The following is a 15,324-nucleotide window of genomic DNA, read 5'->3' as shown; positions in this document are numbered from 1 at the left end:
GCCACATTTTTTTATTTAGTAATAAACAATATCTACAAATTTCATGTGTATTCAAGATCTCCTGTTGTAATAATGTTGCAGTAATGAAGATATTTAACTATTAATCAATGACAGTCGCATAATAAATACGATAGAAATACATAAATGACTTCTGATTTTATGTATGTCGAAGAATGGTGCTATTTTTGTGAAGATAACCATTTATTTATTTATTTGGTTAAATATTAATGAGTATCTCCTATGTCTTTATAAATGTATTTATAAATATGTCATTTATCGTCCCTGACTTAAACCAGTCTCGTTTTGTAAATTATTGATGAAATACTAAATAAACACCACAAATAAATGGCAAATTTTGTCTATGTAATGTCTGTCTTAGAGTATTTGTACATTAAAATACTGAATAAAGATATTTGTGTGACACCTGTGTGTGTTTTAAATGATGAAAAGTTGACTTTGAAACTTGTTAAATGTCCTCATAAAACAAAGATGTTGTCTGTGCAAACACACACACGCACACACACACAGAGGACTAAAGTGGTACCCTTCAGATACATTAGACGGAGGAGGGTGGGGCGCCAGTAAAGATTTCTTAATGGGCTCGGCAGTCCTCTCGTCCATCTGCCCTGATGATAAACACAGCTCGGCCTCACCAGCTTCTTGTGTTTCACAGATTTCTTCCCGAATTCTCCTGAAACGACAAGTCGTGACACTTTCCCTGAAGATCTTGGGATCGACAGATAAAGGACTTACACATGGACGATACTCGCCGGGCGTCACATCGGTATGACAGGTGACGGACACGACTGACTCATGAATGGATTTCTGACCTGAGATAGAGTTTCAGTCCTGGAGGAGGATGCCTTCCCTGCACCATGGAGCCATCTTCATCGGATCCTTCCTCATTGTCACAGGGGGCTCCACAGCCTTCCTGGCTTCGTCCCAAAGCCGCCTGCAGGCGTTCTCCCTCTGCTGCGTGGTGCTGGGGGTGGTGATGCTCATCCTGGGACTCTTCTGGGCCATGAACAGCAAAACCGTCACCAACTTCAACCACCAGGAGTTCGACCCCGACTGCCCGCATTATCCATACAATGACTACCCCAACTTCAGCAGCCATGCCCTTTTCACCCCCCCAGGGAGCCGCTTCCCGGAGTCCCAATCCGCATTTCTGCCTCGGTGAGTAAAGAAGAGATGCACGTCAAATACTTTCTATCGAGCCTCTTGATGTACCTGATAATTCTGATACAATACACTCTTGAAGACTCACTGTTTGAACCACTTTTACCTCAACCAGGATTCAAGTCATTAGCAAGATAATGCACTTCCGGTGGTTAACTTTGGTGTAACTAACCTAGGTATGATTAGAGACTCTCAACAACAAAGACATCTTTGTCATCATTTCTAATTAATAGCTATATGTTCAAACGGTCATAAAATACACATTTATAATGAAATAATGCGTATATATTACTCACCAGAGTCAGAATTGAATTTATAAAATGGCAGCTAAAGTATATCTTCTCAACCCTTGGTGAACCGGTGATAATAAAACAAATGTGTTTGGGGTATCCCCTGTATTGTCTTAATGTCAAGGTGAACGACCTGAATAGTAAGTAGCAAAAAACAAATTATTTCTAGATATCTTAATATCTTAAAGGAAGGTAGGGAATTATTTTTTTTTTAATCTTGTTAGCTACAAGCTAGCTACACAACTTAGTATTTTTCACGTAAATGTAATGTAATAATTTATAGTGCTGTAGAACAATAATCAAGTTTTAAACTTATTAAGAATGCCCTTTAAATTTTAATAAAGTGAAGTTACAACACAAAGTTATCAACCCTTTAGCATTTTAGAAATCAGTGGTTTTAAGTTGGTTTAACTAATTATGATGAATAAATACTATAAATGCTTTATCAAAATTCCACAGGATCCATCCATCCATCCATCCATCCATCCATCCATCCATCCATCCATCCATCCATCCATCCATCCATCCATCCATCCATCCATCCATCCATCCACCCATCCATCCATCCATCCATCCATCCATCCATCCATCCATCCATCCATCCATCCATCCATCCATCCATCCATCCATCCATCCATCCACCCACCCATCCATCCATCCATCCATCCATCCATCCATCCATCCATCCATCCATCCATCCATCCATTCACCACCCAACCATCCATCCATCCATCCATCCATCCATCCATCCACCCACCCATCCATCCATCCATCCAAGAGTAAAACATGATTAAATTAAAATGCTACTTAAGATACTCACCTTGGAAAATAAAGACACATTAACACATTATAATTGTTACTGGTCTAGAAAGGCGCTTTACAATTAACTATTACTTACTGACTTACTTATCGATCCGTTCTAAGTAATAGTTTGTGCGTGTTCGACAGTTATGCTTGTAAAGGCAGCCGATGAGGTATCATGATACAGTGTCTTCATTTTGAAAGACCACTAGATGTCACTCTCTGTACGTTGGGGTCAGAGCTTCTGTAGATACTGGGTGTGATTTTATGTTCTCTCCTTCTTTCTTCTCCCAACCCAGACCCCACGAGCGCCAAAGGCACACGGGCCGTGGCGAGGACTTTGACTATCCACCCATGGAACCCTGCAGCTTCAGCCCATCGCCTCGGCCCCCTCCGTGGCTCGGACCTCCACCCCCGTACGAAGTGGCCATCAAGACCACAACCAGCTCCACGCGGCTGCGGCGGGCCTACTCAGACACTCACCTGGCTTCAGAGCCACTATTTGGACAATCCAGGGAAATCAGCTTTGAGGTGTAACGACCTGAAGTCCAACAGAAATAAACAAATATGTTCAGGTGGATTTATAGCATGGCATGTATCCAGATCATTTTCAAATCTTTTACTCTTTAATTCCCCGACATAAAGGTCTGTAAATAAAGTGTTTATACAATTAAAGGCCACCAAGCTTCAAAGAAGATAGAAGAGACATAAAGTAAGCACAAATTGAAACACATGGAGTTACACAACAAAAGCACACATGATTTGATCACACTGTTGTTATACTATAAGTGTGTGTCAGCAACACAATATATTGTGCGAATGGAATTAAAAGTATTATTAAAACTGCAGTTGTTCTTATCTTTCATTCCTAACAAGGTTTGTGCAATCTTCACACAGCTGTGTCGGGAAACCTACACCATTAAATGTACTCAAAAGTTCACATGAAAGGGTAAATAAGTTTGACTTTTTTGATCACACAACTGATGATTTTCACCAGACGTCCCCAGGGTTGCATCATTTTTATGTTGTGAGTGTAACTTTAAGAGCTATAAAAGATCCTTTCATAGCACACCTGCACATATCTGCCCGCTCCACTCATCACATCAACGTTTCCAACTTCTCTCACAAACTCTCAGTGAAGTATGAAAACCTTTTCTATTCCAAAGTCAAAAACACACTTTAAAAAGGAAAGAAATCTTGTATTATTATTGCTTTTTATTTGTATTCAACAATAGGCACTTTTGTGTATCTCCTGTCCTTTAAGTGCTTATGTATGTGACTTTTAAAATTATATTGTTTTGTGTGTTTGTAACGTGCCTTGTGAATATTTTCATTTATTTTAGCGCAAACATGTGCATCATAATTGAGGTTCTGTTGAAGTTCTTTATGTGTTTTGTCTATGTTTGTTTGGTTTTAAGCCTTTTCTGTGCAGTATTTTCTTTAGAAATGTAAATAAACAAATATCCTCATGAACGTTTAACTATCCTAATGTCTTCTGATATATTTTATAATTCTGTGTCTCGTTTCCTTGTTCTGTTTAATAATAATAATAAAAATAACAATAACAACAATGATAATAATAATAATAATAATAATAATAATAATAATAAATTAAAATAAAGATCAACATCTCAGAGTTTAATTTATATCACAAAATTTGATGAAAGTGATAAAAATCTAATTATAAAATAATCTTCAAAGTAAAAAAATACTTTTATATTGGAAAAAAAAAAAACGTAAATATAATTATTATTTATTTGTATTTACTGCCAACAACGTTTGTGTGTGTTCTGTCTATTTGTGCTTATGGTATGTGGCATTTAAAATCATATAGTTTTGTGGGTTTTTGAAGTGCCTTGTTTAATATTTTAATACTTTATGTATTTCAGCAGCCATACATGTATCATAATTCAGGATTTTTTTTAAATAATAATTTTATTTCAGAACACCTTTGATGACCAAGGACACTTTTGTGCGTTTGTTTGTTTATTTTCTGGGTAGTAAATATTAAATTAAATGTGTAATCTCATTAAAACTGTTGACTATCTTATTGTCTTGTATCACTTTCTCTGTTCTGTTAAATGATAACTAAAAAAAAAAAAAACAATAAAAAAAACAGGAACATCAACCGGACAATTGTGGATCATAAATAAGATTTTTTTTTTACTCTGCAGAGTGAGAAGTTGTTCATAATAATTATAATAATGGACAGGAAAACATGTTTTCCAGTCTCTACGCCACACCAATCGTTCAGGTATGTATTATACAATAAAAGTAGAGAAATGGTGCTAATATATATTTACCCCCAAAAATAACTTTGTCTTAAGAACGTCATTTCTATTATTAAATCTGGAGTCTGATGAATCCACTCATGATTTGCAACGTTTTAAATCCATGTATTTAGTTTTGAAAGTGAAGTTTAAAAATGCTTCTCCATCGACTCCTCGTCCAGTTTCCTGCTTCCCGCGGAGCTCCACCTCCTCCAGAAGAAAAGCAGCAGAATCCTCTTCCTTCCCTCCACATTTTGGAATACCTTATTTGGGAACAGGAACCCCCTTCTCGCGTCCAGAGGTGCTCCGTCCGCCCCGTCTCGTCACGCGCGAGAACACCCCGACGCTCTGCTGCCCCACCAGAACCAGCCACGACCCACTCAGAACCGGACATGCGTGGGAAGAGAGGGGAGTCAAGAGCGAGGACACGATGAAAGTTGAGGAGCGGAGGGAGAGAGATGGAGACCCCTCTACACCCCGCGACTGCTGAACGCGCCCCGAGACCAGGTAGAGATGATCTATGTTTGAGGAGGGTTGACTCCACGCGGACCATCTTGGTCAGGGATGGTTGACTCTCCAGTTCGTTCTCCACGCAGCAGTAGCCGAGGTTCACCAGCAGGCGGCGCCAGCGATGCCTGTCCCCCAGGGGGTGCTGCTGTGTCTGGGCATTCTGCTGCTGCTGATGGGGGGCTTCCTCGCCCTCTTCATGGGCAGGTCGCCCCCGCTGCTGGTGGTGGGTCTGTTCCTGGTGCTCATGGGCGTCAGTCTGCTGGTGGCCGAGCTCTGCATGGCCATGAAGAACCTGCAGGTGGCAGTGCCGGGTCACTTCCTGCTGCACCCTCGTACAGGAACACGCTTCAGCCCGCAACAGGCGCTCTCCATTCAGAGGTAACGTGACGTAGAACGATGACATCATCACGAGTCTTGTCGTATGTTCTTCTCTTCTCATTCTACCAATCTGCTTTCTGGATGCACACACTTCAGAGCAATTATTTTACTGTGTTATTATGTCTAAATGATGGATTAAAGCCAAATATAAAACCCCACTTTTTATAAAAGCTTAGGCAGAGATTTTCATAATTTAAAGTGCATTACACATTAAATGGTAAATGGTATATGGTCAGACTTGGTTTATGTGTTAATGTTTTATGTAATTCATCTTATTTTATTTTGATATATGTATATTATTTATTCTATACTGTCAACATTACAAAATACTATTGTGTTGGGTTTACAATAGTGGCAACACACGTGTTCTGATTCTGTATTAGTAAATGATGATACGAAAATGACTGTTAGATATCAAAAAGCATTAAAATGTTAGTTATTTAATAGGAGATTCAATGTATGTCTTCAGAATATAAAGATTTACAAAGTCTTATGTAACAGAAAATGTTAACCTTAGAATACCTTTAACTATGGGGTTAGAACAGTGCTAGCTTAAAATGGCATTGGAATAAATATTGGTTGAAAAAATGAAAAGAAAACAAAGTTTAAAATTCAGCAGCCAAAAGACTAACACATTAAATAATCTAAATCTTTATTGCAGAGGTTTTTTTTAATGTGAATTTAAGCTGCAATTTTCTAAGCCTGTGTGAACTTGTATAATTTATGCTAACAAATATATCATTAATAAAAAAAAAGGTCCTTAACTTTAATATACAGTTTGGTTCTAATGCTATGGAGGTACATTGCAACCAGAATATTGAGGGGTTGAATGCGAATTTTCAAATATTTATTTGTATTTTTTGGTATCATTAATTAAACATTATGAGGCAAGTTGAAGCAATTGTGTGGGAACTTGCATGCTTGAGACACTGGCTCCTGTATGGGTTAAAAAGAAACAGTGTCTTTGTAATTGCCAGAACATATAAGCAATGAATTAAAAGTGCAGGGATTTCTACTCATAATGACATTGAATCATGTATTGTGGTTAAAAATACTTCATAGTTCTTATACTTTTCATCATCTTTTTTGTAACTTGACAACATGTGGGTGGAAACATAAACAATACAAGTCATTATACATTTGAACTGTCACCATCATTTCTGTTATATATTATCAAAAGAACATGAGATAGAAGGTTGGGAATGTTTGAAGTAAAGTGGTTTTGAGACACGCTGCAGAGGATGATCAGTGTCTGCTGGTTCGACGAGAGTAAACCAGAGTCGATTCTAAACAGGAAGTGCTCTGCTCACTGTCCAGATCCTGGCTCTGCCTCACATGGATGTTCCTCAACCTGCAGTGTTTATTAAAGCTAGCTGTCTGTCATGGGCCTCTCTTTCTCATGAATAGTAGTTTTTGGCAAAAGGCTGCCTTGAAAAAGTTGATGTCATTCATGAGTCTATGAGGACTTATGAGCCAGGACTTACTCCTCCTCCAGCCAGCTGTAATCACACCCTGCTTTGTTTGTACAATGAGTCCCTTTGAAGTGGAGACTTCCAGGATTGATGACGAAATCAGATGCTTGACCAATCACAGCAGAGTGGGTGTGGTTAAAAACAAGTGTTACAAAATAGCTTAATGTTGTAAATCAAACTATAGTTCAATAAATATTTTTGTTGAGTTAAATCTTTAAAGAAAAAATAGAGTGAGATGAGGGAATAAAAGGTATATCCTGGTGACAATAGCAGTCTTTATTATGGTTCTTTGACCTTGTTTTTCTTCACAAAAATATTGTCTGGAGTCGGTGATAAAAGCTTTACGGTGGAATTCATTATCATATTTTTATCAATTTTTTACAGAAGAGGTCATTAATATTTCATGTCCTCCTCAGGAGGTTAGACCGAATTCGCAGAGAGATTTCTGAGGACTCGGTGTGCAGGAGACCCGAGCCCGAGGCCGCCCTCCCCTCCACCCCTCCCCCCTGGACCATGGAGCCGCCGCCGTCCTACGACACAGTGATGAAGATCCAGGAGAACGCCGGTGCTCCGGCGCCGCAGGCGGGCAAAGCAGCAAACTCAAACACCTGTTACCAACTGAGCGAGCAGTGATGCCTTCACTTCCACTTTGATCTGAAGGATGATCCTGGTGCTTTTCAATCTGGGTCACGTTTTAAAAATAGAGTCAGAATTCTATTTTCAGAAAAGGTAAAGAATAGAAAAACAAGATGATGAAGAAGTTGCTTGTTTTTGTCACCAAAGTCTTTTAATAACTCAAATTGACGACTACTTTTATGGCAGGAATCAGGCTATTTTATCAAAAACTAGATGACTCGTTTTTTAGATCCACTTAAACAAGACATCCAAACATTGTGCGAGTATCTGAAGTAGGGAACAGCGAGACAATGTTCTGTGAAAAGAGGAAATGATGGAGTGAGAGTTGACTGCAAGAGACAGAAGAAACATAAGCAGAAATAGATTGAATTAAAATATGAAATGTTTCTTTATCCAAGGTTAATAAAGTAACATAGATAAGGAATCAAGAACAAGGAAGTGAGTTCAAATGTGTCTAAATGATGAAGATGGAGCAGCAGAAGTTACCAATATATATATTTTCGTCTGTGTTGTTTGTGTGTGGTTGATGTTTTTTTCCTGGCGTACATTTTTTTTGTCCTTTTATTAGGTATGAGCATCAATGTGTGCGTGTGTTTATGAAAATGTGTGTCCTTGTGCTCTTTTGTATGTGTTTCTGAATGTATTTTTCTCTGTCATAGGAATGTTGTTTGTTTGTCTGTTCTTTGTCTCAAAGGTTATTGTGTCTAGTGCTTTTTGTCCTTACTCTAATTTTCTGTTCTAATTTGTGTGTTTTTATGCTTATATATGTCCATCCAATGTGAATGTACCATTTATCTGCAACTTTAACTTCAGGGCTGTTAAGTGCTGCAGTGTTGTGATGATGCCGACGATGATGATGATGATGATGTGATGATGATGATGATGAGCAAGAGGATGACACAGTAATGATGATGATGAAGAGGGGTGGAGAAAGAGGAGGTGGAGAAGTAGGATGATGATAATGATGAGGGATGGAGGAAGAGAAGGAGAAGATGTAGGAAGATGATGATGATGATGAAGCAGAGGAGATATAGAGAAGTAGGACTCAGATTAGTGTCAGATTAAATATATATATTTATTTTTTTAAAGCAGCAAACCAGTTGAGTAAAACATGGAATGATTCTTCATCTCAGATGAATAAAGTTATGTGGAGATGGAAGAGGTCTTGGTGACACAAACAAGCTCTGACATCTAAAGACCTTTGACGTGGTCCAGCTAACAGTTTCCTTATTAACATCTCAGAAACCACCTCAGTATCTTCAGTACCACAACAGTCCTGAGACCTAAAGTGACTTTCAACCTGGACCCACAGATGTCTGCACGTTGAGATCGGACGTGAAGCAGAATTCCAAGCAACACTTTTTGCTCCACTGACCACACGACTCTAGCGTGACGACAGTGTTGTGAAAGAGTTTTGGCATCGGCCGCCTGCTGACGCCTAAGAAGACTATTTTACTGCTTGAATCCATGTGACCTACTACTGTGGCTGCACTGCTCTCGACTGTTTCTAGCCTCGCTCCGTCTACTTTGCACGAGATCCATCGGCAGCTCGCTGCATTGCAAAGTGCCTTAACCTTTAACCTTTGACAGCTGAATGTCAACAATACAGTGTTTGTGTCTTCATTCATGTCAACCTGAGCTCTGATGCAACAAATATAGGAAGGTTCTTCATATTTATACCTGGCTCTGGTCCAGCCAAATAACCTTTAATAAACATGTATTCTCACAGTAAACATATCTTTGTTCGATTGTATTCTCATTAGAAATACAGTATATCTTCATTTATCAAAGCTGGCATTCGGAAAAATGAATTTAATTTGAGGAAAAGAACGTAATGTGATCACAAATGTCTCAACAACTGGACAGTTTTATCCAATAATAGTGAGGTGGAGGTCATGTGACTGAGAGATTCCCTGTTGTTTGTACATGTTTTTAATAAACAATAAACTACACAATAGTAAATATTGTTCTGTGCAGTTCACTTTATATATATACAGTATATAATGAAAAAACACTGCTATTGATAAATAGCGAGTGTTGCCAGGGAATCAAAAATAATCGTAATAAAGACAAGAGTGTAGAGGGGGAAGTGAGAAGAGAGAAATTATTATCTTGATGCATTGTGATTTAATTGTGATGCTGAGGACGAGAGGATACAGTAGACTCTAGCAGCTTTCAAAGCTGATGTTTGGACATATTTTGTTTGCAAAACGAATGAAAGCAGTTACGACTTATTCAACAGTCAAGTGGTCTGTAAATTCTGCTACACCAGTGTCAAGTACTCGACAATACTACTAATATATCCTTGTTCCTACAGTATCACAATATATCGTATTGCTGCCACCGTAACATGATACGTATTGTATTTCCAGATTCTTGCCAAAACACCCAGACACACAGTCTAATATAATTACATATACCGTATATATACAGATGTATTTTATCGCCCTAAAATATGTTGTTTAAATAAGCCATCATTTATTAATCGGCTTGTAACATCTAGATATTATTGTGACTATTGACTATTAACCCATGATATTTAATATTTAACTCTGTGTGTTCATCAATTCAATTTGTATTTGTTTGGCTCTCATGTTGTTATTATTACCTGTTTTTACTGTGTGTTTGCTGTATGGAGATGTTTGTACAGAGTATAAAGTGGTAAACATAATAAGGCAGCTGAGATGAAGAGTCGGTCAGAGCTCCGCTCACAAGCTCTAATCAGTGATCAGAAGAGCTCTATCCAGAGGGAAGGTGACCTCGGAGGTAAACACACCTGCAACTGTACACCTGACCTTGTCCACAGAGTCTGCAGGCTGTAATGAGCAGCAGACTGGAACCTGCACCCGCGCCCCACAGACACACACATGTTCACACTGTACAACAGGTTCTCTAGCGGACTGGACCATGGTGGAGGGAAAACCATACCGCTATGGGCTCATCGTGGCGGGCCTGTGTGTGTCGGCCTTCGGCCTGTTCATCATGACTCAGGAGAGAGTCCACGTCTACGTCACCATGTGTGTGCTGGGTGTCACCATGATCGCTGTCGGGACTGTGTGGAGCCTCTGCCAGTGTTACCCCAAGGTAGATGCTGTGCGTGTGTAGTTGTGTGTGTAAGTCTGTGTGTGTGTTAATCTGTTTGTGTGTGTGTGAGTTTGTGATTTTAACATTAAAACAATTTTAAGATTATTTTTTTTTCTTACGAAACATATAAAATATGCTTCTTTTCATATTGTATTTTTGAAATATTGCATGTGTGTTTTTATGTGAGTGTGTAAGTGTGTGTGTGTCTGTGTGTGCAAGTGTGTGGTGTATCTGGTAACAGGAGTCTGTTCACTAGGTCATTTTGACTCCTGTGATGGAAGGAGTGAATCTGGAGGAGCTGATGTGCACTGATACCAAAAAAGAGAGGTAGTGAACACTCACATACACAAACACACACACACACACGAACACACGCCGACACACACACACACACAGAAACACCTACACATACACAGTGATACACACGCACACACACATCGACAGACACACACCCACGAACACACACACACCGACAGACACACACACCCCCACACACACAGACACACACACACAGACACACACACGCACACATCGACAGACACAAACACACACACACACCCACACACGACAGACAGACACACACACACAGACAGAAACACACACACAGCCCATTAATATTATATAAGGCGACGGCTCATTTGAAGAGGAAAGAAAAAGAGAAAATGGTCTCACAGGGTTTGATGGATGTTCAAACATCACTCATCAAAGCAGGACTATTAAATATTAATGGAATTAAAGACATGGAAAATACTTCCTGGGTTTCTTCAGGGATTACTAGGCTTCCATCTTTTCGGGGCATTTTATCCAGACCTGACTCGAGTCTGAGGCAGTTGGAATTTAATCACCATAACCTGGTCCTGCCTCTGCAGGGTGGTCTGGTACCAGTGATGCGTGAGAGGAAACTGTCAGAACCAACTCCCGACCCACAAACCAGATCGAACCTCTGATGTATTTTAAAATGCTTGATGTATACCTGCCACCAAGGAGCTCTGCAAAGTCCAAGTCCCACAATGCAATGCCACAGTCAAACACTTGAAAATAGTCATTGGTGGAAAGAATGAATTGTTAAACTACTACTACTACTAATATAAACTGCATGTGAGTTAAAAGATTATTACACCTACATTAACAATGATATTTTAATCAATCAAGTGGAAAAACAGTTGGATTAAGATATTGTTTTATTCTTGAAAGCTCAGTTTATATTTACTCATTCACCAAACACTCAAATTACTCTCCTGCAAAATGAGTTTAAATCTTATTCTCTGTATAATATTTGAAATCCATTTGATCTGATCCTAATCTTATATGAAACAATGACATCTTGACCGTATCAACATGAACATTCATCTGCTTTGATTTGACCCAAGTATCTAGAGGGACACGTAAATAGACTAGTTGGCCCGGATTTTGGCTCCTTAACTATCAAATATAACGCCACAATCTCATCTGGAGCTGGGATTGAACCAGAAACTTCTCAAGCCACAAGCCAACCACTGTACCATCTGAGCTATGGCGTGAAAGACCCCTAGATGTCACTCTGCTTTAGCTCTGATCTCCTAATTCAATAATCAGACCTGGCATGATTTTTTTGACTGTGAGTGACATCTAGTGGTCTTTCAAAGTGAAGACACTGTATCATGATACCTCATTAGCTGATTTATTTAGTATGATATGATGTCTCAATTTAGTTTCAAAATGTTTTTAACAGATTTTAGTTCTAATAAATATCCCATGAATACAAATCACAAAGGTAAATATCTCTGAAAGGTTATTTTCTACAGGGATGTGAAGTCATCAAAGGTAGCCCATTCAGTGCATAAAAACACGGCCTCCACTGTTTCATGAGACATTTGTTACAGTGTCACACAGAAAAAAAAAGATTTTATATAATTTCGTTCTATTGATCATTACTGTCTGAAAGTGTTTTATTTTAGAAAAACATTATCATGCGATTTATGGCACATCAAGACACTTGTTTCCGTCAAGGTTACATAAAAGACTAACCTATATACTAGTGAAAATAAGTAAAAAAAAAGAAAAAAAGTATGATTTATTTGTACTGTTTTTATCAAAAGTTCGGGCTGTGAATATAATGCCAATGTTGAACTTGTCCATGTTTTTTTTAAAAAAGGTTCTTCATTCGAGGATTGTATCTACTTACTCCACGTTTTATGGACTGAGGGAACTCGGCAGCTTCACAAACTCAAGCTAGAGAGCTACTAGTTTTACACCTACGCTTCCACACAGAGGTACTGATGCTGTGATGAGAGCTCGCTCATCCATTAGTGACTCTCTGTGGTACGTCTGTGGCTCCCTCCGCCTAATGTGTTTGAATCAAGGTAAAAAACCCGAGCACGCTCCATGATTCCTCCACTGATGACTCCGGCAGAACGAGAGGGAGAAGTAATAGCCAGAAGAAGGTGAATGAAGGGCAGGGAGATTGAAAAAGTAGGGGGTGGAGAGAAGCTTTTCATCAGTCTCTGACTGTTATTATGGCTTTGATTAAAGCTCTTGATCTCCTGGTTAGTGATGAGAGGTTGTTGAGCAGCGTGTGAACGTCTCCAATTATCCAAGGCAGGCCTGATAAAGACGTGCTCGCTCAGCAAATCGCTGGAAAAAATGAGGCTGAAAAAGCTGGACGTGTTCTTGTCTATTTCCATCTTTACTCTCATCTCCCGCCCACATTATTCTTGATTATGTTTTAGACACGCTGAGGCTCAGACGGCTGTCGTAGACCACAAGTGGAGCAGCCCTCGTCTTCTCCCAGAGGTTCTGAAGTCACACAGCTGTCCCACATTGAACCTGCTCTGACACCAGAGGACCTACAGATCTGAACCCCCAGATCTTTGGCTGAATCCTGTTGTATTTGGTGGTATAGGTGGTTGGAAAAAAGCTTCATTTTAAATTAAATATTCAAAGATTGACAAAAAAAAAAAAATTTGCAACGCAAGTTAAATCCAGTAGAGGGCACTAGTATCTACATCAGAGAAATTGTTGGAAGACTGCTAAAGTCGGAGCCAATGGAGATAGATTTTGAAAAAGAACGTTTAAATAGAGAATATACCTTTTTTAATCGAAAAAAACGTGATATTAAATAAACGTATATATATATATATATATATATATATATATAGAAGAAGAGCAAGAGAACAGAATAATATGCAGTGTACCGGTATATATAATCATAGTTATAAATACTTCCTCAGTTAGTGACTAAAGACGATTGAGATAATAGATTTTCTGATATCATTTAAGCTCATGAATTTTATTTTTTTGTTTGTGTGGAATGATTTTTGCAACGACTACGTTATTAGGAAACTCCTGTTCTACCAAATACGATTTGTAAAATATATATTTATTTTATAAACTACTTGTATTTGATCTTGGTAAAGCATGACAATATCAAAATATACCAACTTCCATTTTTTTTCTTTGTAACACCTTAATGTTCTTCATTCCACAAGTTGAAATTTAAATTGAAGAGATAAATAAGTGAGCATGTCATGCTAAGTATTAATGTGAGTCATCTTGATTTTCACAGGTGTGTTGGATAATGCCTGTTCAATCCTCTGCGGTGCTACTTTAAAGTATGTTTTTCGTTTTCAAAGGCAGCTGATCCGCAGGTTGACACGATAATGACCTACTTTTTGAAATAAGTATGACATTTATGTTCAATGTATTCCATTGGCGCACAAAATAAATGACAACCAAAACTACAGGCAAAAATGAGATCATTTTGAAGCAGTGCAGACTACATTTTTAAAACTACTTCCAAGCTACTACTACTACTACTACTACTCATCCAAGCACTCAAACTCTTGTGCTATTTTATACGCTTAATTTAGGAGTATTTTCTCATGGTTTTACATGTTCTTAGCTTTCTTATTGTATTTTATTATTGATGTTTTGTATATTGTTGTTTGTTTTATTCACTTTTGTACAACACCTAGTGGCCAACACATGTTTTAAAGTGCCTGAAGAATAAAATATGCATTGGTATTGTATCCATTTGTTTTCACTGTCATGTTAGTGAATATCCTCCAACCAAACAGTTTGGTAGTCGAGCTGTTAAGTTTGCAGATGAGCTTTTACAATCGCATGTGTATGTCTTACACAATGCAAATGATCACATATAGCACCTGCTATGACTCCAGCACTACATGATCTACACATGTAGATTTTTAATGGTATACCTCAAAGCAAATGTATGTATGTTAGTTACACAAAATAAATAATAAATTCTACCACCAATCCCCCCCTCCCATAATCCTTTGCACAATTTACTTCTGTATCACCACAATAATACAGTTACCCAATGAAAAAAGTAGTTATATGTACTTAAAATAGATTAAGTATACGTATACTATGGTGTAATATTTTAAAGCATAGTATGTCAAAAATAAACTTCAAATATACTTCTTCAGTTTTAGTATTTCACAAGTATACTCATATTACACTTTATTATACTTATTTTTGCTAAGGGATGTAAAAAAAACAACTTTATACAGCTTCAATTTTAGTATAAAATGAGTATACTTTCCCCCCTAAGCTTTTCAAAAGTATATTTGCAAGAATACTAGTTCAATTTTAGTATAAAACAAGTGGTCCGCATGAATATACTTTATTTGCTGAAGAAGTCTCTGAATAAAGTAGATCAAAAATCAATCAGAAAGAGCAGGATGAAAGTTCCTGGTGGTCATA

General features: G+C 38.1%; 3 protein-coding genes across 4 annotated transcripts; all 3 read left to right on the top strand.

The window, feature by feature from the left end:
* The first annotated feature begins 834 nt into the window (after positions 1-834).
* Positions 835-2,818, top strand: LOC148087005 (uncharacterized). The gene is made up of 2 exons (XM_087783078.1): positions 835-1,176; positions 2,570-2,818. Exons 1-2 carry the CDS (start codon positions 860-862, stop codon positions 2,805-2,807), a joined length of 555 nt encoding a protein of 184 aa, XP_087639204.1. The 5' UTR covers positions 835-859; the 3' UTR covers positions 2,808-2,818.
* Positions 2,819-3,392: 574 nt separating this feature from the next.
* LOC148087004 (uncharacterized) lies at positions 3,393-9,498 on the top strand. Of its 2 annotated transcripts, none has more exons than XM_087785197.1 (4): positions 3,393-3,410; positions 4,723-5,047; positions 5,121-5,428; positions 7,317-9,498. In XM_087785197.1, exons 3-4 carry the CDS (start codon positions 5,172-5,174, stop codon positions 7,531-7,533), a joined length of 474 nt encoding a protein of 157 aa, XP_087641323.1. In that variant the 5' UTR covers positions 3,393-3,410; positions 4,723-5,047; positions 5,121-5,171; the 3' UTR covers positions 7,534-9,498. The 2 variants fall into 2 exon arrangements, with proteins under 2 accessions (XP_087641323.1, XP_087641322.1); XM_087785196.1 differs by having other exon boundaries at positions 3,394-3,410; positions 5,137-5,428.
* Positions 9,499-10,404: 906 nt separating this feature from the next.
* On the top strand, positions 10,405-13,541 carry bsnd (barttin CLCNK type accessory subunit beta). The gene is made up of 3 exons (XM_087783077.1): positions 10,405-10,620; positions 10,877-10,947; positions 13,329-13,541. Exons 1-3 carry the CDS (start codon positions 10,444-10,446, stop codon positions 13,432-13,434), a joined length of 354 nt encoding a protein of 117 aa, XP_087639203.1. The 5' UTR covers positions 10,405-10,443; the 3' UTR covers positions 13,435-13,541.
* Positions 13,542-15,324: the final 1,783 nt, after the last annotated feature.

Source organism: Callionymus lyra, chromosome 2 (genome assembly GCF_982586985.1).
Source record: "Callionymus lyra chromosome 2, fCalLyr1.hap1.1, whole genome shotgun sequence".
Classification (NCBI taxonomy): Eukaryota; Metazoa; Chordata; class Actinopteri; order Syngnathiformes; family Callionymidae; genus Callionymus; species Callionymus lyra.
The sequence above is the reverse complement of the archived record's forward strand: the minus strand, read 5'-3'. Positions and strand labels throughout refer to the sequence as shown.